The sequence below is a fragment of the Aythya marila genome (assembly GCF_965140915.1).
Source record: "Aythya marila genome assembly, chromosome: 3".
NCBI classification, from domain to species: Eukaryota; Metazoa; Chordata; class Aves; order Anseriformes; family Anatidae; genus Aythya; species Aythya marila.
Genome location: NC_139044.1, coordinates 17,665,107 through 17,692,082, shown reverse-complemented (window position 1 = coordinate 17,692,082; position 26,976 = coordinate 17,665,107). Strand labels below are relative to the sequence as shown.

Here is a 26,976-nt window from a genome sequence, read left to right as displayed (position 1 = left end):
CTTCTCATATCCTCCTCCACTTAAATAGCTAGTCACTTGAGGATCAAAGTTGCTATTTTCAGACACTTAACCTGCAGTTAATCTCACTGTTGCTTGTCTTTTAAGTGGAGTTAGATGTCTACTGTGCACCTATGGGCTAGCAAGGAGAATGGCAGTAAGTCCTTGTTTATATGTAACGTTACAGAAAGTTCATGCCAGTTCTGAAATACACAAGTAGGTTTAGCTAGTTTTGACATTTGTTTTTTATAGAGTGGATTGATATTTTAACTTATGGGACTTGATTAATGTCTGTATTAATCATTCTTCTCTGGCTGAGACTCAGGCACTGCTTTCCTCTCTCTGGAAAACAAATTGAAGCACAAATTCTTTAGAACAGGGAACAGCAGTTCAGGACTTAAACTTATTAAAACTGCACATAAGCAGAGCTAATCAAAAGCCTTCCTCGGACATATGTGATGTATCTGAACTGCTTCAGGTACAAGTCTGAGTATAAAACAACACATCTTAATAATTACAAACCAAACATCCTGGAAGACTTTTCTTACTTTCAAAAGCATGGAGTCAAAGATCATTCCTAATTGGTGCCTGTGCCTCAGCTCTAAGCAGAAAGGGGTTTTCTCATGTCACCAGCCACACAGCTTCCAGCAGGGTGTCTATTTTAACAACAGAAAAGTTTTTCCACAGTTCTCAACATTATCAACATCATTACCAAAACATTCTGAGAAAACAATACTTCCTGCAAAAGTTCGCAGAGTTACATCCATGCCTAATGCTATTTTTTTTGTTGTTTTCACAGATTTAAAGAAAAATATTGGAAAGCAAAGGATGCTGTTTAAATATTGAAATTTTAGTACTCAACTTCAGATGATCTGTTACAAAAAATATAAACTGGATATTTGATTCCTTCAATATATGAAAAAGCTGCCTAAAATGTCTACCTAAATTATCTTCTTTCTTCTCATGTGTCTGGAGCTGAAGAGTATACAGCCTACATAGTACTAGGACGTGTAGTAGTCCTGCTATAGTGTAGTAGTAAATGCCTGACATTTAATTTCTTCTATATAATAATAATTTAAAAAAAACAACAACAACAAACAAACACATTGATATTTGAATGGAAACACAGGGAAACAGTCTCAAATTGTGGCAGGGAGGGTTAGATCGCACATTAGGAAGAATTTCTTCACAGAGAGGGTAGCCAGGTATTGGAATGGGCTGCCCAAGGAAGCGAAGAAGTCCCCACCCCTGGAGGTATTGAAGAGAGGTGTGGACATGGCACTAAGGGAGACGGTTTAGTGCTGGAACTCAGCAGGTCATGCTGATTTACTGAAATTGAATTGAATTTATTGAAAATCAGTGAGTTACAATGGCAGTAATACCACTATTTCCTACTGCATGTGGAAATGTTAAGGATATCCCCCAAGAGCTAATAAAGAAATCCTGAACAGCATGAACATCACAGCACCTGAATCAATAAAGGTTTTTATACAACTTTTCAGATAAAACTCCACACGTTCCTGCTTCCCTAACCCCAGCCATGAAGCCGTCCACAACTGAACGAAGCATGACCACACTCAAGCATTTGCTTCGTAAACAGTGTTCTAATTTGCAGGATCTTAAGTGACCTATTTTTTCCTCAAGTAAGAAGTTAAAAGCTAGTAACAGTTTGTCATTATTGCGAAGGAGCTTGGGGTAGAATCTTCTAACAAAAGAACAGCTCTTCTGAAAATGTACCATCAGGGAAACGCTTACTGTAGAACAGCATCAATGTACATAAGGTTATTTGGACCAATTCTTCCTTAAATGCCATTTCAGGAATCAGACTTCACGCAAGGATATTTTCATTTACTAAGAAGAAAAGGTAAAGAAGGATACCGCATAGAGTATTAGTAAATGAAAATTCAAGGCACTGTGAAAGGAGATAGTATGAAATAAATACCGTGCTCACAAAAAGAGACAAAAACAAAATAGAAAGTTTGTAGAATACAAAAGATGAGGCAGTTAGTCTACTTCTAATAAAACAAAAGACTTGAGAATAAGGAAGACTCCCTTCATCACACAACTGCCATCGTCATTTCTGCCTGCATCATTCTTAGTTTTCTAAGCAAGGACAAAGTAACTGACAGCATTAGTCACTAAATCTATATCCTAAGTCACCAAGCAATGAATTAATTACACCCTCCAAACCACAGTCACCAGGACTAAAAATTCAGAATCAAGAAAAATGTTTTTGTCCTACTTTCCTGCTGTTGATTCTGGATATCACAGCATGTAGGTGTAGAAAATATTTCTAGGTCAGAAATACTCAGAAAAGAATGAGTGTAAAATTACAGCTTTTTTCTCTCTCTCTACATGTACAGCTTACCAACAGGAATCTTTGCCTTCAAAAGAAGTTTATCAAATTCTGAAAACACCTCCAACTTTGTAAGACACTGGAACAGACCTCAAATTAGAGCTACGTTAATTCTATTGGAGACAGTTTTCTTCTGCAAATACCACAAAGGTCAAATAAATTTTTATGCTGAAGGTAGTAAGCAGTATCTCTTGGGAAGTTCCACCACTTGGTAATCACTGAGCCTTGCTATAAACATTACTACTTGGAAGGCAAGGTTTTCAGGTTTTGTTTGTTTGCTTTTTAATATGGAGTAATTCAGTGGAAGAAATTTGGCTTTAAGAATTTTCCCACTAAGACACAAAGTTAAAAAGGACCGTTTTCAATCCAACTTTTTCTGTCCATCTCTCTCATTTTCACTTTTAGCAGGGTTTTATACACTTTGACTTTGAAGCAACTGCAACCAGAAGATATACTAATCTACGTTAAAAAAAAAAAGAAAAAATCTTCATCTAAACATTTCTTATTTTTGCATGAGTCTTTTCCTCTAATAAAGGCATAATTGTCAAGCTAAAAGACCTATGGGCACTCATCAGAAAAACAAAACAAAACAGAAATAAAAAACAACAACAACAGAGGGATAAGCTCCTTGCATTACTGGCCTTCCTCAAGTGGTAATAACCACAAATGTCCTTCCTTAGCAGGTAAATATCACACATGGAAGGGGAAGGGTTTATTTCTGGGGGTTCTGTGGCTATGTACATTTAAAATAACTACCTTTAAGATACTCTAGCTCCAGGATCTTTATGTGTCCTTTTTTATTTTTATTTTTTAAATCTTAAAATTCAACAAATCTTCAGATATCTCAAGTAGCACTCATTGATTGCGCAGAAAAAAAGAGTTGTTGTGTTATCACAGGTTTTACTGGCAAGTCCAGCTTAAAATGATTCTCTCCTATTCTCTTTCTCTATCAGAGAGAGCGGAGGATTGACCCAGATTACAATGCAATGTTACTTACAGCTTGGACTGATGTCCTCATTCAGCACACTGCACAGCCCCACAGCCCTTTGTTTCAGCAGAGCAGGAACTTGGGGCTTGGGGAGAATGGAACAACAGGAGAAAAAAAGCTGAAGGTTTGTAGAAGTGCCTCTGCTGAAAGGATCACTCAGGACTACTACCACTTAAGGCCTGGTTTCTAAATTCCTTCCACTCGAGTAACACAGAATGCAGGCCTACACTAGCACATGCGTCCATTACACAGATTTCACTTCAATTAATCCCATTAGACACAAAACTAAGAAACTGTTTAACTTCTACGTGATAGCACATGCAGCCTGACCCACTAGCCCTTTGCACATACACAGGTCTTTTACTTCAAATACTTCTCGTTCATCACAGTCTCCTCAGGAAGTCCTACCAATACATTCCAGTCAAATAACATTAGCCTCACAGTCCTCACCACAGACTGGGTGCTACCCTGAAGGGGTACTACGGGATTTTTGGAGTGTCATGGGACAAAATGAAAGCCCAATAGTCTGTGGAGATGGCCTTTGTTTCCAGCCCCTCCTTGGTGAAGAAATGGAGAGGAAACAGCCCAGACTCGTGGAGCTCTCCTACCTCTGTAAGCAAATACCTTACAAAGGAGCATGAGCTTACCAAATACTTACTAAAATAACTTTCTGTCCTGCAGTTTTCCATCCAAAACTGAACTGCAAAAATTCAAAGCAATGCATTCTAAGTAGACTATCAAAATACTCTGATGTTATTTTTTCCTTATTTTTCTAGCTTTTCCTTATTTTCCTAGCTTTCTCAGCACTTTGTAAGGACATCTTCATGGGTGTGTTTGACATTATGTCTGCTGCAAAGTTTGGTAAACACTTAAAATACGTTGGTGCTCTCTTTCAAACCCACAATTAGTGCTCACTTTACCAAGGCCAGAACGCTTGGCACATCGCTGTGCCAACTCAACTCCGACCAAATGCGCAATGCAGCTAACTCCATAGACGTGCTTTCCATCTCCACATTTTCCACTTCAGCAAATGACTGATCGGGAAAGATGGGATACACCCAAAACACAGAAAACCACTCATTCAGCAGCTCAAAAATGGATATGCTGGCACTGAAACTTATAGTTGAATGTGAAATGCATCCCCCCCAAAATCCTGGATTTCAGCTAACTATAGTAAATATTTCAAGAATGTCCCTAAGATGAATTTTAGCGACGACACACAGTAACTTGTTAGAAGTAAAACAAAGGCTGGCTTGATAGGGAATAGACAGTACTTTTACCCCCCTACTGCATTTATCCCCTTATGTTCAGTGTTTTCCAGAAAGGATGTCACTTCCACGGAGAATTCAGTTGCTCTACATTTTAAGAGCTCAAATGTTCCAGTGAAGCCTGACATATTTCAGATATTGATACAAAAAAAATGGAAAGAAAAGAAAAATAAATTTCTGGTGACTTAGGATGCTAAAATACTTCCCACTAAAAGACAGTAACAACTAGAAAACTAGAAAATTACTTCCAGTAGCAGCCAAGCCTTCTAAAGTCTTTTATACTTAAAAAGATTTAGGAAAGAATAAGCATTTACCATCTTGATTTCCACTTTTAAATAAACAGAGAGAAAACCTGCCTTGCCATTCAAATAAGAATTGAGTTTAAAAAAAAAATCTCCATTGTAGGAAAAAAATATTCCATTTGAAGTAAGTCCATATGCCTAAAGTAAGAGTAACTACCTAGCTGAGAGAGTTTTACTTCAACATTCATCTGGATATTTGATAGTGCATGCAAATATAAAAACTTTTAACATATACCATAAGGAATTAAGCATTCCTAGTAACAACAAAACCTTGAAGCTGAAATTAGTGTTAATGCATGTAGAGTTTGAGGTGTGTTTGTTTTTGTTTTTGTTTTTTTTTTCCAGATGAAAATCAAAATATGGTGCTACAAATCTGTAAAAATAAAAGACAAATTGATGTTGATTCCAAATAAAAGTAACTTATTACCTTGTACAACACTACAATTTGCAGAAAACTAGCACAAGATAATATTTAACCTTGGCCTACAAGCAGGCATGATTTCATTATTTCAGCTTAGTTATTTAAGGTATCAGGGATAGTTAGAAACCTATCAAAGAAACTCCCAAGGAAGTCCTGCACTTGTGAGAGCTACACTGAAGTTCTTTCAATCTTGTTGTGAACACCTGCACATATACTTGGATGCGGTTACTTTCTACAACTAGTCTTGGAGCTGTCAATGTCCTATGGCAATGTCAATACTGGTGAATTTATCACAACAGGAAAAGCTAAGAAATACATTAAAGAAAACGTTGTTTTAACATCCTAAGCCATCGTTTAACTATCAAGTAAATTACTACATGATCTGCTCGCAGAAATTAATTGATCAGAAATTAATAATTATCAATGTTTCATGTTACGATTGACTTTATCTCAAAAACATTATGATTTATTTAAACTATTTATTTAAAAACCAGAGTAAAAAAAAAAAAAAAAAAAAAAGAACATCCCAGTGCTGATGTTATTTTCAGCTAGCTACTTTTCCCCTTGGTTCATTAGGTATCAGGAGACAGCTTCAAAAGCAATTTTTCTGTGCAATTCCACTAATACGTAGATTTTCATCTCCTTTCCATTGTCAATTCATCGCGTAATCCCACAGAGCTAGTGCAGAAATGGCATTCAAATTTACAACTCCAAAACCTGAAACACAATTGAAGCAATTTTGTTTCATAATGCTGAGGTTGCTTGCATTTGAGGTTTGGTCAGTGTGTTTTAGGAAAGAAAAGTATCTTGCAGCATGTGACATCAGAGCAGTCTGCACACCAACTACCACTGCATTCAGTACTGCTCCCTGACAAAACAACCTGAAACAAAGAAGCGTTTAACAACTGAACAGAGCAAAAGGTTGCACACTGCATAAGCAGAAATACATTTTTTAAAGCTATTAAAGTATTCAGAGTAAAGGAAAACTATAATCGAAGTACAACAGCGTATGGCTAACGTGAAAAATCTATCCTGAAAGAACTGGAACACTACAGAAAACAAAACAGCCTCTCTCACTGTATGAAAGGAAAAAAAAATCACTTGAAAGAAAAGTTCATTACCTCCAATTCAGCTCAAATCCTGATGTATATTGACTACTCATTACAATTACCACTACTACCATTATCCCTTGTTTTTAATAGTGTTTTCCTTCTACTTCTCCTATGTCCTTCTCTGTGTGCAACAGGCTCCCAAGAAGGCTGTGGCCACCACACCTAAACTTTCACTACAATAGCATTTGTGAAATTTAGATGTTTTCTTTTCTTTTCTTTTCATTTGCTTTAACAGTTGCAAACATCCTACTAATAGCGCAATGTGTCACATTTCAAAGGCTGATCATCTAACATATACTCAAATCCCCTTTACATTTTTTATTTTTGCAAAACATTCCCTTTTAAACAGGCATTGTGTTACAACGGTATTAGTGATGAAACATGCCAACTGCCTGTGCCAAGTGCTGAAGGGGCATTTTTTTGGTTTATAAATATGGGAACCTCACTGGCAAAGCTGCAAATCAAGCAACAAAGGACTGAGAATTCATAGGGACTTTTTTTTTGTGAAACATTCAATAGTAATAAATATGCAGGCATAATAGTATGTTGTTTTGAACCACAATGCTTCTTAACACTCTATCAGAACTTTACACCAACACCTATTTCACCTTGAGGACATTAACTATTTGAGGATGGAAGTATCATATCTACCACAGGTACAAAATATAGCAGTCTATGTACGTAGTACACGGGGTACACTTCACCTGGTAACAGAAGAGACAGTATCTCAACAGTTCACCCACAGACACATTTTAAAAGCTAGATGCAAAATAAAATTGAATACAAAAGCCTTTCACATTAGGTTCTAACTGAAGAAACGGTTTATCAGAAATATACATTTGAAATGTTCAAGATTCAAGAAAAACTTGAGGGAAAATATTCTGCTTAGGCTTTTCCACAAGGCATTATCACAAAGAACTCTTTATCAGGTCACCAGTTCTTCAACAGAACTAGCAGACTTCAAAATATTCCAGCAGAGCAATTTGCAGTTTAGCACCATCCCATATTAAAGCATTCTAATTATAGCTCTTTCATGAAAAGCCACAATCTCAAAGGAGAGAAAACACAACTCAGTAACAAACCAAAGTCAACTACAATACATCTTTTGGACAAAAACAAACTAACAAAACACACACACCAAAAAAAAAACAACACAAAGTAACACCAATCAGACAAATGAGAACAGGAAAAGAAGGAATGGCCAGTACAGACTCTGATTAAGGAGAATAAATGGACATATCAGAAGAGTTCATTCTGCCTGGTTAATGAACCAGCTTAAACAATTGTGAGTTATTCTCCTGGTTTCTGCCAGAACAAAATAAATTTATTCAGAGTATATTTAAAATTTTAGCCTCTTATAAGGTAATCTTTGCTCTGCACACAAGAATCACCACAGAATTCTGCAGAGATGACACACTAAAGAAAAGATGATGCGAGCCTTATGGAAAAAGCAATTATGGCCTCCAAATATGCTAGACACAAATAACATAACATTTTCCTTTGAACACAATATATTATTTTCTGATATACCAATGTAAATATAAAGTACCACAATTTAAGTACCTATTTAGAAAAATGTTATCACTTTGTTTTAAAGATAATTTGATCAAGTCCAAAAGAAAATGGTGGGGGGAGGGAGGGGGGAGAAGAGAGGGGAGAATCCACAGCAGAACACACAATGGTGTGTTGGTGTGTTTTCAACTTTTTTATAGATTGAACCAATTTAACTAAGAAATAGAACCTGACCCTTAAATAAACCTGTTCAAAAATGGTCACGTTTCAGGAAGAGGTTTCTAGTCTTGCTGTTATAAATGATGGATCATTTACTCTAACACGTGCCAATGCATAAGATTTAGCAAACACATTTGGATATTCATAAATGTCCTCATTCATGTCTTTGATCAGATGGTACAAGGTTATCAACAATACTCAACAACCACAAGATGGAGGCAGATATGTTCCACCATGCTTACTATCATGGCAAATACTTGTTACTAGCATTAACTTTTTAATAGGAATTACCATTCCAAGTAACTCTCCCTAATTCTAACAGGAATCTGGAGCTCAAATTGCTTACCTGTGGACATAATGCAGCTGATGAACAGAATCAATAGCTATCACCATTTCAGCCAAATAGAAACGAGCCATATCTTCAGGTAGTCTGTCTTCAAACTTGCTGAGCAATGTAAGCAGGTCTCCTCCAACATAGTAATCCATAACCAGGTACTACGGAGTGGAAATGATGAGAAAACAAATGGGAAGAAAAACATATTGAGTGATTTTAGGACTTAAAAACTAATTGAAACATAAAAGATAACTTATTGCAAAAATTATCATGGACATTACAAATGCTGAGATGCTCAGATGTTCCAAGAAGAGTAGCGGTTTTAACCTCATTTAAATATTTAACCTACTTGAGTATTTTTTCTTATTTATACGTATCCAAACAATCAGCCTCATGACAAAACATTAGCAGCTTCATTCACTGTCCCATCATCAAACAGTTATATTTAGATACTCAAAATGCCCTTTTAAAAACAGTATCCTTCAACTAAATGCAAAAGGCATAAAGGATTAAAGCACACACCTATGATAACCTCTGTTAATTAGGGATCTCATTTAGGAAATACAATATTCCAGGTTTCCCCTTCCCTTCTACTTACCATCTTCTTTTCCTATTATATAAATGATTTTGGAAAGTAAAAATTTTTTTAGACTACTCATAGATTAAAGCAAAAAGGGAGAGAATTCCAGTGGCTTATAGCATAATTCAGATACTATCGGCACTGCACACAATACAGGATCTGCCAACATATGATGGAAGACGTCACCTTCTCTAACTGATATCATGGAAGTAAACACTTTTGATTTCTGCTTTATTAATGAAGCATATAATGAAGCATGTCTGCCATTGGATCAGATGCAAAGACTTAAAAGAGCTCACAATCTGCTCCGTTTTACTGTATTATGACAGAATGAACCCCCACGTCCTTTACAGACATGGTCAAAATGACTGGAAAGAAAAGTAGGAGCTCACAATGAGTATCTTTTTTATTTTAATTGTGGAACAGCAGCTGGAAAAGTAAATGAGAAAAAAAAATATAACAAACTAAAATAAGATCGTTCTCTCAAGAGGGCCTGGTGAGAGTCGAGTGGAGTGAGCTGACTGCACAGCCAGTTCAGAACGGCAGCCAGCCACAGGAAGCCATCACTAATAACTGCGTGATGGCAGCGCGAGCGGCAGTCAGCTCCTGTGCTGAGAAGAGCACGAGGCTTGTGAGGTCCCAGGAAGAGTCTGAGGGGATTTCTGAGCCCCAACACTCTCAGGCTGTGCCTCATGTGTTTTATTTGTGTAGGTGCTGGCCAGCAGGCAAACAGTCTCACCAGAGGGCCCAGCGATAGCCGGGCAAAGACAACTGATGGTATAAAATGGCAGGAAGCCGCATATAACCTATCCCTGGGGAGTGCCAGGGACCAGGGCCACAAGTGTGGACTTGTAAGACTATTTTTTTTAATTTTATTTTAATTTTCTTTTAGTAAAAAGCATATATAGAAGTTGCAAGCATATAGAGAAGTTGCAAGACTATGTCCTATTAGCAGACAGGAGATTCATTAGAAGATAAAGAACAGAAGCCGCTCAGTGCTCAGCAAAAATAGGAAAACCTGCAAGATTACAACAAATTCTAGCAGGCTGCTGCTGAATATATCATATTTTCTTTGTAATACTATTGACAGTTAAGACCAAGATTACGTAAAACATGAGATCTTATTTACTGTTCAAATTAATGAAGAATGAAACAGGTTGGGAGGTTTTTAGGACAACAGCTAGGCTCATAAATGCAGAGCCCTGTTTCTATATGAACTCCAGCAAAATCCATGAATATCCAAAAGCATGGGAACTGACAGAAAAGAAAGCAATATAGTGGCCAAAATATTTACAATTCTCCGTGATTCTGATAGCACGTTTTTATTGTAATAAATAAAAAAAAATATGACTACACGTTAGATTTTTAAGAAAACATTAGAACTTACTAACAGTACAGATTCAAAAGCACAAAGCAATAAAAACCAAATAAACAAAATCTATCAATGTATAGTTGTTTACCTTTAGGGGCATAAGTATTACCAGAACTTTAATAACACAGTGAAAATATTTTGGTTGAGAAAGATTTCACAGAAAAACAACATGTTTTCTCTTATTATCTTCTTTTTGCAAGTCTGTCAAAATACTTGAAAAATAAGCAACATCGAATATTAAAGAGATACTTTCATCTACAGCTACAGCTTCCAATCTTACTTTTTAAGACTTAGTGGCATTCTTCCTTGTTGGAAGAACACTTGTTTTATTACATCTTAGTGGTTTTAAATCTTCAAAAAAGCAAAGACCAATCAAAATGAATTGTTATTTCAAAAATCAGACAATTCCATATTTTAACTGTAAAGCTCCAATCAGCAATGTTAATCACATAAATAGAAAGCTTATGTCAGTAAACATGCTTTTATTAATCCAATTAAGCTAGAGGTGCAAATTATAAAAGGAAGTGCAGATAGATCCAAGTTTATCAATAAATTCAGAAACTTATCAATAAATGCAAAACAGTTTAGAAAACAAAATTGCATTCCTGAGATAGTAATTGCTAAAGTTTAAGTGTGTGACCACCCTCCATCCTTCATTATCTTATGCACAAACTTATAGGCGCTCACAAGGTTCAGAATACACAATTAATGAGCTATGTTTGTCTCTCATACCACAACTAAGAATCTGAATTTCTATTCATATATACTTAAGAGCAACACTCACTAAATAGTTTTCATCCTGGAATGCATAATGTAACGTTGTGATCCACTGGTTATCTCCATTCACTAATACATCTCTCTCTTCTCGAAAACATGCTGTCTGAAGGGGAGAAAAATAATTATTATAGGCTTTAAATAAAATAAACAAAAGCAAACGTTTTGCAATCTGGCTATTTAATTTTTAACATCACGTTTAGAAAACAAATTCAAATCTCTCTCTCAGTTAAAAAGTCATTTCCTACAATCTCCAAACATGCTAAAATCTATGAAAAATTAGGTATCAGAAGAGTTCCAGGGGAACTATAGGGGAAGGACAACAGACATCATCTACCTGGACTTGTGCAAAGCACTTGACACTGACCCACATTATACCCTTTTCTCTAAATTGGAGAAATATGGATTTAATGGATGGACCACTCAGTGGGTAAGGCTAGATGGTCACTTCTAAGAGTTGTGGGTCAACGGCTCAGTGTCCAAGTGGAGCTCCTCAGGAGTTGGTATTAGGACTGGCACTATTTACCATCTTTGTTGGTGACATGGACAGTGTGATCAAGCGCAGCTTCAGCAAGTTTGCTTACAACTCCAAGCTGCGTGGTGCAGTCCACACACTGGAAGGAAAGGATGCCATCCAGACAGACCTTCACAGGCTTGAGAGGTGGGCCCATGCAAACCTCGTGAAGTTCAACAAGACCAAGTGTGAGGTCCTGCACCTGGGTCAGAGCAATCCCCAACACAAATACAAGCTGTGCAGAGAATGGATTGAAGGCAGCCCTGAGGCAGCCAACATACTGCTTGCACTGTCCAAACTAAAGAAGAGACCATGGTCAAACAACTTTGTTGATTTTACTGAGTTTTAGTTTTAGGAGTCTACTTTAGGTAGTTTGTTTTTAGCATGCAAAGATTAAGAAGTTCAAATAAATTAAAGAGTTAGATACATGTTCCATTTAAAACAAATATACCAATCCTCATGTGAGACTGCATTTTTTTTTCTTTCCACAGGAATCCATGGAAAGGTACTGTGAATTCAATGAAAGGTGAAATCACACAATACAAGTAGGAACCCAAAGTAAAGCAGCACCAGCCAAAGAGTTTTTTCAGAACACAGAATAGATTTATGCTTTAGCAATGAACTTTCTGTCACAGATTTTTGCAAATGGGACTTTTTAATGAAGCATGCTCTCAAATTTGAAACTTTTATCTCTCTAATTTTTCTATCAAAAAATTGGACCTTGACTAAATTCTAAATACTGACAAACTAATACACATGGTGAGTTAAAGCTTACTAATTTCCTTATACCACAGAAAATATACTTGCTAAAGACTACTGAAATAAATACACTATAAGGTTGCTTGTATAGTGCATAATTCTTGGCCAGTTACAGAAACAGGGTACTGTATAAAACATTCAGCCCCACCTAAACCCAGTCACCATGCCACTTAACCCTTCCCATGAACTGCTTTAAGCTTATTTTGATATTAATCTTCATATTGTCAATAAGTACTGAAGCACCTCCTCAATTCGAATATACCCAGAGTCTTCTCATGGAAAAAGAAGTAACAATTCCTTAGAGTAAGAGGGGATGTGATTATAGAAAAAAATGTTATCTTACTTCAGCTCTCTTCAGCATCTCCCACTTGTTAAGTATCTTCATGGCAAAAACCTTATCTGCATTTTTCAGTTTTACTACTGCAACCTGGAAAAGATGAACAAAAGGTAAGCCTAAACATTAAAAGACATTTTGTTTTCTTTTAATGAAGCCTTGCAATTATTTTTTTCTTCAGTGTTTTGGAAACAACTTTACTATCCATGCATGTGACCATACCATCACTATCCAGACAGAGTAACATCACAACAGTATGAGATATTTATTCTGCAAAAGCACCAAGTCTATTTTAAGCTTTCATTATGTATCACACTTTCACTACGCATCATTTTTCTAGGTGACTAGATGAATGGTATTTTCTTACTATCACATTTCTTGCTCTATCATCTGTATGAAGCTGTCACTGGCTGTATACTTGATATTCTTGGACTCACCCTTCCAGTATTACACAGTAATTTAATTTACAGACCCACCAAGAAAAGACAACAACTTAGTAGTCAGTTTCTAAAACCAAGAAACAATTTATTCTAGGTTCTAGACACAAATTATTACTGTAGATTTGCTATGAGGTAATTTCTACTCTTTCAAAAAAAATGCACTAAAATATATGGTAAAGTATTACTTCATATTTTTCCACTTGAAGTGCAATGAACCCTTTTACCATGCCTCTTGTCAGGGGCAGGGAAATGCTGAAATTCACAATTTCTAGAAAAGTAAACGTAAGGAAACACAAGCTTTACTCCCCTTCACTGTTTGTTAAACATGAGATACCGTAGGCCCATCTAATAATGCATTAGCAAAGCGTACTGATATAGTCTTTTTCTGAGAATATTATAGTTTTGTGAATTTATTTTAAAAGCTAAAATGGAATATTTTTACAAAAGGGGAAGGGAAGAATTTTACATAAATGTGTTTTCACAGTTCAGGATTCCCTGGGTACAGAACGCTAAGTGTCTTAAACAAATTGGCCATCAATCTGACACACACTCAGATCAAAATGAGACCAGACCATTGTATTACCATACCAGTGATGGAAAAGTTCAACTATCCAAACACTACATTTTAATGACCATTCACCAACTAACCCATTCTGCCTCCTCCCTTTCAAATAATCCCTAAGGCTTAAGGAGATGCATTTATTTCTGTGTGCACTCGGTTACAAACCAGGATGCTGTCACCCAGATTATCACCATCTTCATCCTGCACGCCAGTGACAAAAAAAAAAAAAATACTAAGGTTGGTTCCTACGTTCCTTCTGCCTCTTTCACAATCAGTAAACTAGCCATGTGTGAAGACAACTATAAGAGAAAATACAAGATCAGACAGTTTGAAGAACGCGTAATGCAAACATCTTTCAACCATCTTCAAATGTGTCATCAGCTGCAGCAGCTTCACACATATGGCAAAAGTACACGTTGAAGGATTGCAATACTGAGATGTCTAAACTTCAGCGTATCTAAAAGCGTAGCTCTTACTTAGCTACAGATTCCCAGACAAAGCAGCTGTCGCTTCCCATTTGTGCAGCAATACATTACCGGCCCTGCTGGTGATACTGCTGCCTGTGGGGTGAGGGGGAGGAATAAAAAAAGGGGAGAAGACAGAAAGGTAGGAGATCTACGTGTTTAACCCTGTTTATGAACCCAAATTTTTAGAGGTTGCTTCATGCATAAAAACTGAGGCTAAAGTCCAGACCTTGAAGGTACTTTAAAATTTGAAACACAAAAAGAGATTGCTTAGACTGCCATTTTCTTTCATAAATAACATCCACTATTCTGCGCGTGGTATCCCAAGACCAAGCAACACAATTTCCCATAGAAGGAAATCCTCCGTGGTAATACATAACCCACAATGCCCATCTGAAACTTGAGTTTCCTTTTATTCTTCTAGCTAAAACTCTAACAAGCTGTATCTGTATTGGTGTTTTTAAATGAGAAACAGCGGGAAGAGAAAACCTTACCATTGAACCTAGTCAGCACTGGAATTGTATCATCGCTTGGATGACAGGGACAGCTTCTGCATAATGCAGTCTGGGACATGAAGCTACTGGGTAATTCTGCCTTCAACACTTGTAAGGATTTTGCCATTGTTGTGGACATAAATAAAAAAACTGGACAAAGAGTTGACTAGATTGCTGTTGCTGAGTGTAGTTTTACCAACCCCACCATTACCACTGTAGGACAGGCAGCCAGACGTGTGAGCAGAACACAATATTTCTACTCCAACTTCAGGGCTTCATTTGTTGCTCTTCACATGCTCAGTAAAAGGCCATTTCGCTTTTGTTTGGTCTCTGTTTCTTTGGTTGTTGTTGGGGTGTGTTTTTTTTGGACCCCCACCCAGATTTCTTAATGACATGCGCTAATTGCACAGCTGCCTAATTTTGCAGTCTCCTATACAGCATTTATTGGACACAGCTGAAAGAGACACAGCGCTGCCTTTGCTTAACAGCTGGAGAGTAGGCTTTGTAATAATTGAGGGCTTGGTGCTTTCTGTGAATGTCTACCAGAACTGAAGAGTGACTAAAGGACAAAAATAGACTCGTGTTTACCAGCTGCATTTACAATCAGGAACAGCCTTTTAGTCTGTCAGAGGCATTCGTGTTATTCCATATCCATCCCTAGCCCACATCACCCCTACCCCACCCCACACACACAAGACCACAATGAAAACAGCCTCGTTTTCCTGCAATCACAGCATCTTTTTGCATGTCTCAGGGCTTCGTGGAAGTAAATTTTACAGTGCTTATTTCAGGATTTGACTGTGAAACAAAAACCTGACACTTCAGCAGTGAACGATCTGAGGCGGTTTCTAATTGCAGCAAAAAATTCTGAAACATGATGACAGAGCCAGGCAGTGTTTACATATGCATGCACACACACACGTCTCTATGCTATGAGTATGAATGCTCAAGTACACCGAGTGCTGTTTTCCCCTTCCCCAGTGAAGTTGTCAAGACAGAAGAAAGGATGATCGTTCCTATGTAGTTATCCTGAAGTGCCTTGCTACTGGATTTTATTAAAATTGGACTTAGTTTTTTCTTTGTTGTGGTGTTTTTTGTTTGTTTGTTGCTTTTTTTAATTATATTTTCCTGTGAGCAGCTCAACAAAAATTACTGGTATGTGTTGATGTAAACATTTTGGTTGAGTCAGATGCTTTTTCCTCATTCTTCCAACAGTTCTCTGTGTTTCTCACAGGGGGAAAGATGAAAAAGATGGGAAAGACAGTTAAGAAAAGGGGTGGGGGGGGAAAGGGCAATACTGCTTTTTCAAAAGTAGCCAGCCCACCAGAAACAAGCTCTGAGTTTCAAAGTAACATACAGTGAACTAACAGCCTCTTATCTGTTGAATAACTAACGCAATCTGAGCACAACACTCCTTTGGCTTTTCTTATAAAGTCTTAGCTCTTATGACCAACCTCTGGATTGAAAGGGGTGGGGAGGTGTTACTGTTCATACCTAGATGCCAAAATTCAGGAATGCTTAGTTCTCAAAGCTACAAACATCATCTTCAAAATATCAATAACATAAACACTCATATTTGCTTGCACAACCACGCAGTGAACATTTTTTTTTAAAGCAGAAATAGAAGGAACTGAAAAATTCAATATTATTTAGAGTCTTAAATCTGCCACATTTTTATCCTGCAGTGACATACCAATGAGAACTGTTGCCTACTGGAATCAACAGTGGTCCCTCATTTTTCCTAGCAGCCTCCTTCAACTTCCAAGTTTAAAGTCTTCTTGTTTAGGGTTGTCTGTTAAAGTTTTTCCAACCATGTGCCTGAAGCCAGCAAAATGAAAACCCTTGATGTCCACATCATCAATTTCACTGGGATAATCCTCCTCCCAAGGAAAACATTTGTGTTATGTAAAGGCAGCACTCTTTTACTCTACATTTTAAATAGGTACGTGTATGCGTGGAGAGGGAAGGGAAAAGGAAGCATTCTCAGAGTGACAGCAAGCAGGGTAAGGACTTCAAGGGAAAAGGAAAACCAAGAACCTCTTACAGTTATAAGCAATACTTGAACTGTTTTTTTTGTCTACATCAGACTTTCATAAACAAAAAGGGAAATATTTATTAACTATGCAAATTAAAAAATACTGAGGAGTATAAAATCAAAATCAAAACAAGTCTGAGACTATGCCAATGAAAGCTTGCACTAAAACTTCATAGTTATGGAATTTCAGAATTATGCTGCTTCAGGAGATGAAAATTAATCTTCCCAAAAACCTAGATAAACTTTGGTCTCATTTACAGTTTGTTGGAAAGAAACCATCTTCTGCTTAATCTGTCTCTGCAAACTACTATTATCTACTGAATAATAAGTATTTTGCAGCTTAATATCATTATGGTGCTTGGTGGCTAAAGTAGCAGCAACATTTGGCAGTCCTTTTTTTAACATTGCTTATATACTTACTAGTTATTTGGAAAGAAAACTCTTAATTTCATACAGAATTTATTTTCCTAGACAAATGTCTAAGTAGGACTTTAAACTTGTATTTAAACTAGTCAGTAGACTTAACATATATGCTTGCAAATATTTTAGAAATCCCACTTTAAGAACGTATAAAGTCAAATATTTTCATTGAAAGAATTTCAGTTTTCCCCTTACTGAAGATTTTGATGATTAAGTGGTCATGCTGTCTTTCTCAGGTAGGGCATTACAAAGAAACACTGTTCCTAAAAGCCAACTACCACGTTGTGTGGACTGTTCCCAGAAGAGGATGGGGCAAGTTACGCTCTCACTATCGATGGTATGATTCATCGCAAAGAAGCTTCCTTCGAAAGTACTACAGGGGTGGGTGGGTGTGGGAATTAGCTGCTCTGGAGTTTGATGCTGATTCAGCAGACTAAAAGGACCTCTTTTTGAAAGTGTAATATAAGGCAGGTTTCATGCATGATTCTTCTGACAAGAAAGTACTCACACAGTGATTTTTCTTACATCCTGTATGATTTGTGCATGAACTGAGCTGCAACTACTATGGCAACACTGAGAAAGTCACTGATCTGTGCAGAAACATTTGCATCAAGACAGTGAATGCAGCATTTCCTCTGTGGCAAAGGTCAAGACTGAAGATGGATTATCCATGAGTGGATACTACATTACAGTAAAAATTCCTGTTCCTTAAGTACTACCTACAGAATTTTGTTCTTCCATAATCAGTCTAGTAAAGCCTAATCTTTCACATTAAGCAAATACATAAGCAAACCTGAAAACTCATCCTGATCTGCCATCAATGCCCCCAGAGATGCTTTTATATCAATGAAAATGTAACAGTCTGAAAAACATTTCCCATTCCAGAAGAAATTAAGACATTGCTCAGAATCATAGAATCATAGAATCATAGAATCATAGAATATCCTGAGTTGGAAGGGACCCTTAAGGATCATCAAGTCCAACTCTCGACACCGCACGGGTCTACCCAAAAGTTCAGACCATGTGCCTAAGTTCACAGTCCAATCTCTTCTTAAATTCAGACAGGCTCGGTGCAGTGACCACTTCCCTGGGGAGCCTGTTCCAGTGTGCAACCACCCTCTCTGTGAAGAACCCCCTCCTGACGTCCAGCCTAAATTTCCCCTGCCTCAGCTTAACCCCGTTCCCGCGGGTCCTGTCACTAGTGTTAATGGAGAAAAGGTCTCCTGCCTCTTGACAACCCCTTACGAGGAAGTTGTAGACTGCGATGAGGTCTCCCCTCAGCCTCCTCTTCTCCAGGCTGAACAGGCCCAGTGACCTCAGCCGTTCCTCGTACGTCTTCCCCTCAAGGCCTTTCACCATCTTCGTAGCCCTCCTCTGGACACTTTCCAACAGTTTCATGTCCTTTTTATACTGTGGTGCCCAGAACTGCACACAGTACTCGAGGTGAGGCCGCACCAGCGCAGAGTAGAGCGGGACAATCACCTCCCTTGACCTACTAGCGATGCCGTTCTTGATGCACCCCAGGATACGATTGGCCCTCCTGGCTGCCAGGGCACACTGCTGGCTCATATTCAACTTGCTGTCTACCACGACCCCCAGATCCCTCTCTTCTAGGCTGCTCTCCAGCGTCTCATCGCCCAGTCTGTACATGCAGCCAGGGTTTCCCCGTCCCAGGTGCAGGACCCGGCACTTGCTCTTATTGAACTTCATGCGGTTGGTGATCGCCCAGCTCTCCAACCTGTCCAGATCCCTCTGCAAGGCCTTTACGCCCTCATTTGAGTCCACAACTCCTCCAAGTTTGGTGTCATCAGCAAACTTGCTCAAAATACCCTCTATTCCTACATCCAGATCATTTATAAAAATATTGAAAAGTACCGGCCCTAAAATGGAGCCTTGAGGGACCCCACTGGTGGCCGCCCGCCAGCCTGACGCAGCTCCATTTACCATAACCCTTTGGGCCCTGCCCGTTAGCCAATTGCTCACCCATCGTATGATGTTTTTATTTAGCTGTATGGTGGACATTTTGTCCAGTAGGATCCTATGGGAAACCGTGTCAAAAGCCTTGCTGAAGTCCAAAAAAATCACATCAGCTGGTTTCCCTTGGTCCACCATACGGGTGATCTTATCATAAAAGGAAATCAGGTTAGTTAGGCAGGACCTACCCTTCACAAACCCATGCTGGCTGGGACCAATGACTGCTTTGTCCCCCAGGTGCGCCTCAATGAGTCCGAGAACCAACTTCTCCATGATTTTACCAGGCACTGATAAATCTTTTCCTTGTACTTTTCCTTGTACTTTGGATTTCAGCACTCAGATTTTTTTTTTTAATTTTTGAGGCAATAAGGAATAACTTCTGAAGAAGCTTTGCGTATTATTCCCATTTGCAGCACATTTGGCCATCAAAAAATTCTAGGCATTGTTACACATTACGTTGCTCCTTCTGTATAAATAGTGACTTAAGTGACGAACAAAGCACATTCTTAATATAACTTAAGAAGGGGGGCAGAAAGCTAGGGTTTATTCATTCCAGTTTCCTCAGCCTGTGTATTCTGACATCCCTGGTGGCCATAAAACTTAGTGGTGAACAGCCTTGCTTGAAACTTGAAATAAAAGATGGTTTAATCAGAAGCAGCAATTTATTTTTTTTTATAGTTTGACAGTAGTAGGCGACAACTAAAACAGAACCTAACATTTGGTAAGATCCTTACAAGAAATATAGGAAAAAAATCAAACATTAATTTTAGGAAACAAAGCAACAAGAATAGAGATATTTCTCTGTGTTCCTAGTATGTCAGTATCAGTATCTGGCAATTCAAATTCTTGAAAACTACTTTCAGGCAATTCGGTTATTGGGATGATTGGAAAAGACTAGATCTTCACACCATCAGTAACTCAGTGGTCTCTATCTGCTGACTCAAAGAACTATAGTCAAGTAAATGACTTATCAGATGGCTGAAATATGGTCTTTTAGCCCATGTGAACTTGCCTTCTCTCAAAAGTTAAGAGATTAAAAAGAGCTGTAAAGGGCTGCCGGAGAAGGTATAAAACAAAATAAACTTGCATCAAGCATTAGGTTGGCCTAAAATATCCCTTATGCCTGAATAATGTAAAACTTGTGCATTGTTATGTGGCTACGAACTGTCTCTCCTCAGTGAGGCAGATCAGCAAGTATATTCAAATCCTTCATTTTTCACATACATACCTCACCAAAGGCTCCTCGCCCAATCACCTTCAGGATCTCAAAGTCTTCTTTATGTAGTCGCATCTGTTTCACTTTAGATGTAAACGGTTTTGCTGAAACAAGGAAAATACCAACCATTAAGAAACAAACAAAAAAAAAAACACAATGAAACATAAAATAGATGTAATCAGAGTCCTGAAAACAACAGACTATTTTGCTTATATACCTATATTCTCTAATGTAATGTAACAAAGTTTAAAGATGGAAATAACAGGCAGTAGAACTAAGATGAAACTGCTGTAAGAAAAAAAATTGATTTTACCTTTAAAGAAAAGGAAAAAAAAAAAAGTCCAATGATACAGTCTTTTGAGATCATAGACATCTACTGCCATTTGTGTTTTATGTGATCTGTGATCACAAAAGGAAGGGATAATATAATGAGAAGTTCACTTTGGACAATATGATTTTCTCTGACAAACAGCAAAACAGTATTGTATTTGATATAAAATCAAAATGCTGATGCAAGATGACCAGAAGGATAATACTGGCCTCATTAATGAATCATGCACTATTTTTTATAGACCACTTCTTCAAGAGAGAGGACACTTATGAGTTAATTCTTTGCTACTGGAAGCAAGAACAGTTGTACTCAGAGGACATTATTAACACATTCAATGGAAAATACCCTACCTGTATAAAGTGGGTTCATCAAAAGAATAAAAGAACCCAAAATAAAAAAGAAGAACCTGTTCCCCCTACATCCCCTTCCTAAATCCAAACTCCCACCCCCCATAAAAAGAAAAAACAAAACAAAACAAACAAACAAAAAACACAGAGGGTGAGAGGGGAACAACAACAACCAGAATTTACTTTTATTTTATGCTCCATTACAAGAATAGCATTAAAAAAATTAAGAAATTCAAACCACCACATTTCAAGTTCACATTTCCAAGGTTTGGGTGGGAAGAGAATTAAACACACAACATTCAACTTAATTCTCATGCTAAGAGATGATATAGGAATTACTTAACACCAGGTTGGATGCTCTCATCCAAATGGAATGATACATTGTAAAGTCAAAGTTTTAATACTTACTATGTTTCAGGCAAAAGAAGTTCTTTACAGTTATTGTGCCTATAAATAATAGCATTCTTTTCCCCTACGCTTTGTTTCTCTGAAGCACAAAGGGTTCAGTACTTCCCTCTTAACTCTTGCAAACAATTCCACTACAGTAAATACACAACTTTATGAGGCTGACTTACTAAATTTATATTCTTAAATTGAGAGATTTAGACTATTTTAAAATAAAGCAAAAGACAGTATGTGTGTGTATATATATGTATATGTGTATATATGTATATATATATACACACACATACTTGTGTGTGTGTATATACGTGTGTATATATATACACACACATACTGTATATATATATGTATATATATATGTATATACATATATGTGTGTGTATATATGTATATGTATATGTGTGTGTGTGTATATATATATAAATTTAGCACTGTTTGTATTCAAATACAAGTTGAAAACAAAATTTAACTCAAAAAACGCATTACCTTGCCAGAGTCCATGAACTGAAAGACCAAGCACCCAGTTTGTCATTGTAGGTTTGAAATGACTTGACAAGGAGAAATGGCAGGCTGAACTATTTACAGATAAACCCTCTCCATAGGCAGCTAATGAATTTGGAAACAAGTTTTTTCTTGATTATCATATGATTTGACCGTACAACCCACTGATAACAACAATTGATATTTTTGCCCTGAAGAAGTAACATTTATTTTTAATTTTTATTTTTCTTATCAGCCTTAACCCGTTCAATTTTTCTAAGATTCTTCAGATGCCAGAAATCTAACATGAGTTACATTTGTTTTAACTCTAGGAACATCAGTTTTTGCCTAAATAAATGAACAGACAAGTAGGTTTTAGGTCCAAATACATGTAGTAATGATGTAGCCATAAGACACTGAGATTTGCACTTATTTTAGTGATATTTTTACCTTCAATTTATAGTTGTTTTATTCCATGTATTTAATGGTACAATTAAAGTGCAGGGTATTCTTTTTAAATGTCATTCAACTAAAGTATTTTTCTCAAACTCACTGAGATCCCAAACTTTCAACCAATTTTTTAAAACTTAAAAAAAAAAAAAAAAAAAAGCAGGACTTTTTTTTTATTAAAAAAAAAAAAATAAAAAATAAAAATTCTTGCAATAAGCAAAATAAGTGACAGCAAAATGTACTGCCTTACTGGGACAGCAAAAGCTGTGCCGTTCCAAGTAATTTAATACAAATATTAACACTACTGATGTATATAACTGAACAAATTAGAACATCCTATTCAAGTCTTTTAACTTGAAAAACAACTGATTGAAAACAAACGTGTAGTTCTTGACTTCGACTTGTTTTTTGGACCATTGTAGGCCTGGATAGCATACAAGGCAAAATATCTTGTTAACAAGCAACAGCATAGCTATTTAAACCACAAAACTCTTCCTCACTTTATATTGTAAGGAAAGGCCTGTCATTCTTTAATTATTACATTTTGGATTCTTCCAGGGTTCCCATAGGGACACTGGAAAAATAAACATCATTAAAACTACTTCAGTAAAATACAACAGGCAAGAATACGTTTGGGTACAGTTTAATGATTTGTAGCATCGGTGTTAGTGGAAATGTTAGTAAACCCTAGCATATATATATATTTTAATCATCTGTAGCATTAGAAATGTCGATGTATAGTCAAGCAGTTCTATGATGGAAGATACAGTCCAAGAAAAGAAAAGAAAGAGGAAAAAAAAGATCTGCTCTGGGAATGTACTCTAAATAGCTCGTTCCAAAACAAAAAAGAAAGGTCAATTTGCTTTATCATCTATGTTGTTTGTCTGCTGTACAAACATCTGCTGTTCTTGTGGCAACAGCCATCTCTCGCACGGAAAGTTTGGCCTAGGCGAGGGTCTTGGAAGGCAGCTCTTCAGACAGCAATTTCATACTCCAGGCTTTCCAGACTATGAGGTTCACAGGCAACTGATTTGGCAACGCCACACGAAGACAGCAAACCTCTTGGTCAGAGAAGGGTTTTCCAAATGCAATATGCTCAAAGGGGCCCCTGCAACACCGCTCTATTAAATTATACGGGTACACAACACCCCAACCCCAGGTAACTCCCCCTTTCTGTTAACAGATTCATAATGAAGGTAACAGTTAGAAAATAATGCTCTTTTTCCAAAAGAGCTGCAGTTTCCGTGACTGGTGATAGCGCCTGTCTGCAGCACTTTGAGGACACTTATTAGCATTACTTACAGTATATTTAATACCAAGGGATTTAATTTTTAAACTCATGAGGATAAAAGTCCATCTCTCCTTCTCCCTTCCTCACTGCAGAGAACCAGAGCTGCTGTATGCACGGGGTTAAATTCAATCAAGGTGAGACGAGGATCACAAACTGCTTAGAGAAAGCATTTGCAGGCTTGGAGCAGCAATTTAAAATGTGCACTCACAGTTGATTTAAAAATAAAACAAAACAGAACAGGACAATATTAAGGAATTCTAAAATTCTAAAATTTTAAAAAAGATTTAGAAACTAAAAGCTGAATCCACCACAACTGTTAAAACCAATGGTGAAAGTTCATTGTAACAGAAACAGGGAATCGAAAAGGAAAACAGCCTATGTCCATCTGCTAGCTTTCTATCTCAAGAGAAAACCCCTTTCCTTCATCAGTTAAAAATAATTATAAATCATATGAAAGATTCATAGAATGGCTTGGGTTGGAAGGGACTTTAAAGATCACCTAGTTCCAACATCTCTGACAGCTCCCACCGGACCAGGTTGCCCAAAGCCCCATCCAGCCTGGCCTTCAACAGCTCCAGGGATGGGGCATCCACAGCTTCTCTGGGCAGCCTGTGCCAGGGCCTCACCACCCTCTGAGTGAAGAATTTCCTCCTAACCTCTAATCTAAATCTCCCGTCTTCTAGTTTAAAACCATTCCCCTTGTCCTGTCGTTATCTGCCTGAAAAAATGCCACTCTCCATCTTTTTTTATAAGCCCCCTCTTCAGTATTGAAAGGCTGCAATGGGGTCTCCCCAGAGCCTTTTCTTCTCTATCAGCCTTTCTTCACAGGAGAGGTGCATCACCTTGCACTTGGCTTTGTAGAACCTCATCGGGTTCACGTGGGCCCACTTGAAAAAAATAATATAAAAATACACACAGAGCTTTCCCTTGCAAAGGAGAAAAAACACTTGACCTAAGAAACTGTCACTCATACTACCGAAAGTTTCTGCAATTCCTACTAACACCGTCCTCACAAACACAAAAACAAAACAAAAAAGAAGAAAGCAAAATACAATGCACTGATGGACATGTTTTTAAAGGCATTCCGCAGTTTTGAAATTTCTGCTGAATTCCTGAAAGTAATTGAACAAGTGTTTTTATTTTACAGGTTCAGTCCAAATCCAAACTATTTTCAATTGGCTTTTATCCACTGTGATTATGAAATGTGTACATAGCATTTCTGAGTTAAGACAGACCACAAGTGGATGTTTCAAAAATCTCCAGAAAGGAGGTGTGAGAGAAAGTTCCTCCCAAAATAAACGTTACTACTGAAAAGAAAGGAGAAATAATTGGCAGTCATCAAGACAGAGCTGTTTAAAGACTTATTTAATTGAAAGGAGACAAAAGTCTCCTTTTATCTCTACCCACCTAAGATTGGCAAAACAGCACAAGAAAGCTTCCTTGAAGTTTCTTGTCTCTTTAGAGGAAACCAGGGACAACACACAATAGTTGACAGCGATAACAGCTGAACGTTATTTAAGGCAAAGTAAAAAATTTAAGCCACAAATACCCTTTTCAGTTTTAGCAGTTAAGATTCAGTTTTCATTCAGAACATTTTTAACATGTTTTCCTGATGAACAATTAATTGCCAACATCTGTCTGTACAGTTTAAGAATCTGTTGTTTTCCAAAAATCAGAAGTACGTCCACAAATTCCCTTACAGTTGTACATGCAGACACAATATTTTGAATCCTATTCATCCTTATTAATAAATAATAATAATAATAATAATAATAAGCAGTTCTCTTCTAGGTCAACTGGAGACCATCCAGCCATTTTTGGCTATAGCTACCGCAGAAGATTCAACAGGAATTGTAAAATCAGAGAGAGAAATAAAATATCTTTCCCAAACATACACGACAGTTCTGTTCCTCCCCCAAGACTCAGATGAAAAGTAATACCTGCATTCGTTAAACCCTCACTGCAGATCTGGGCAACGCTTCCACACTACATCAAAATATGGCTATTATTTTTCATGTCACCGTTCTTTCTCATCACAAGAGTCTCAGTGAACCACCCCATGTTTTAATACTATCAGAAAAAATGAAATGTTGAACTTCACTTCATCCTGCTATGTAATTCTGATGCAATTCTTGTAGCACTGGCAGTAAAATCTTTACCATAGGACTCCTGCTTCACCTAGTAAAGGGGGTGGAAATGCTCTAGGAGCAAAACAAGAGTAGACAAAAAAAAAAAAAAAAAAAAAATCAGGTATTTAGAAAACCTGAAAGGCTAACAAAGGAGAAAAAAGGTGGTCATATGCTTATAAAGCTGAATGCTGCTTAGTGTCCATCCTTCATGCTGCCACAGAGCTGGAACCAAGACAACAGAAATCACATTTCTGACAGACAAGATCAAACTTTGCATTCCTTACTATTTCACATACAACTCAAAATGCTGTTACTTGACTGCCAAAAAACATTGGATGCTTGCACCATGTTTAGAATTAACTAAAATTTATCAGGCCTGTGTTTAGAATTACTAAATGTTCTGAAGAATCAAAATATATTCTTTTTTGATTCCTGTTTAAGTAAAATTCAGTCTCTCAGGGCCTTAATTTTATCACGTAAAATTAAGATGTTGCCATTTGATCTGATTGCACTCTTAAAAAAACAAAAAAAAAACAAAAAAAAAAAACTATCTTACTGTTTGTGAAAGATTATGGGCTGATGACTACCAGAGACAAATGTGGATATTATGCAAGAAACAAAGCATGCAACCACAGAGCAAATTTTTAGAAGGGGGAAAAAACAAAGGAAAGAATGACCACCTGTCAAGTAACAGCTCTGCCTTCTACAGAACACATATTTGGTAACCGCAGACTGTAAGACATCCTCTCAGGGGAGCTGTGGAGGCATCGTTAATTCTGCTATTTCCTTTGCTCTGTATGCATGGTTTTTCATCCTTAATACATGATTTAAATATTCTCCTCATCTGAAAATAATAATGACCTCTAGAAGTTCTGCTGCATACCATAAGAATATGAGTGTTTCACCACAATAAAGCCAGTGACTTCGCTCCTCCAAACGCAGGCATCTAACACTTACTCCTCACCAAGTAAAGGACCGGTGCTGCCAGCTACCATTCACACCATGGATCAGCACTGAAGAAGCCCCCTGCTCAGTGGCCAAGGTATTTCACAGCACTTTAGGAGTCTCCTGTTCCATTTCCGAAGCTAGAAAATGAAAA

General features: G+C 37.3%; 1 protein-coding gene across 4 annotated transcripts in view; it reads right to left on the bottom strand.

The window, feature by feature from the left end:
* CDC42BPA (CDC42 binding protein kinase alpha) overlaps positions 1-26,976 on the bottom strand; it is a 151,846-nt gene that overhangs the window by 88,432 nt on the left and 36,438 nt on the right. For all 4 annotated transcript variants that reach the window (XM_082757476.1, XM_082757473.1, XM_082757474.1 and 1 more), the window contains exons 3-6: positions 20,460-20,551; positions 12,852-12,935; positions 11,246-11,341; positions 8,522-8,670 (exon numbers count right to left, since the gene is read on the bottom strand). In XM_082757476.1, coding sequence (XP_082613602.1) covers positions 8,522-8,670; positions 11,246-11,341; positions 12,852-12,935; positions 20,460-20,551 — 421 coding nt within the window. The remainder of the gene's footprint in view (positions 1-8,521; positions 8,671-11,245; positions 11,342-12,851; positions 12,936-20,459; positions 20,552-26,976) is intronic.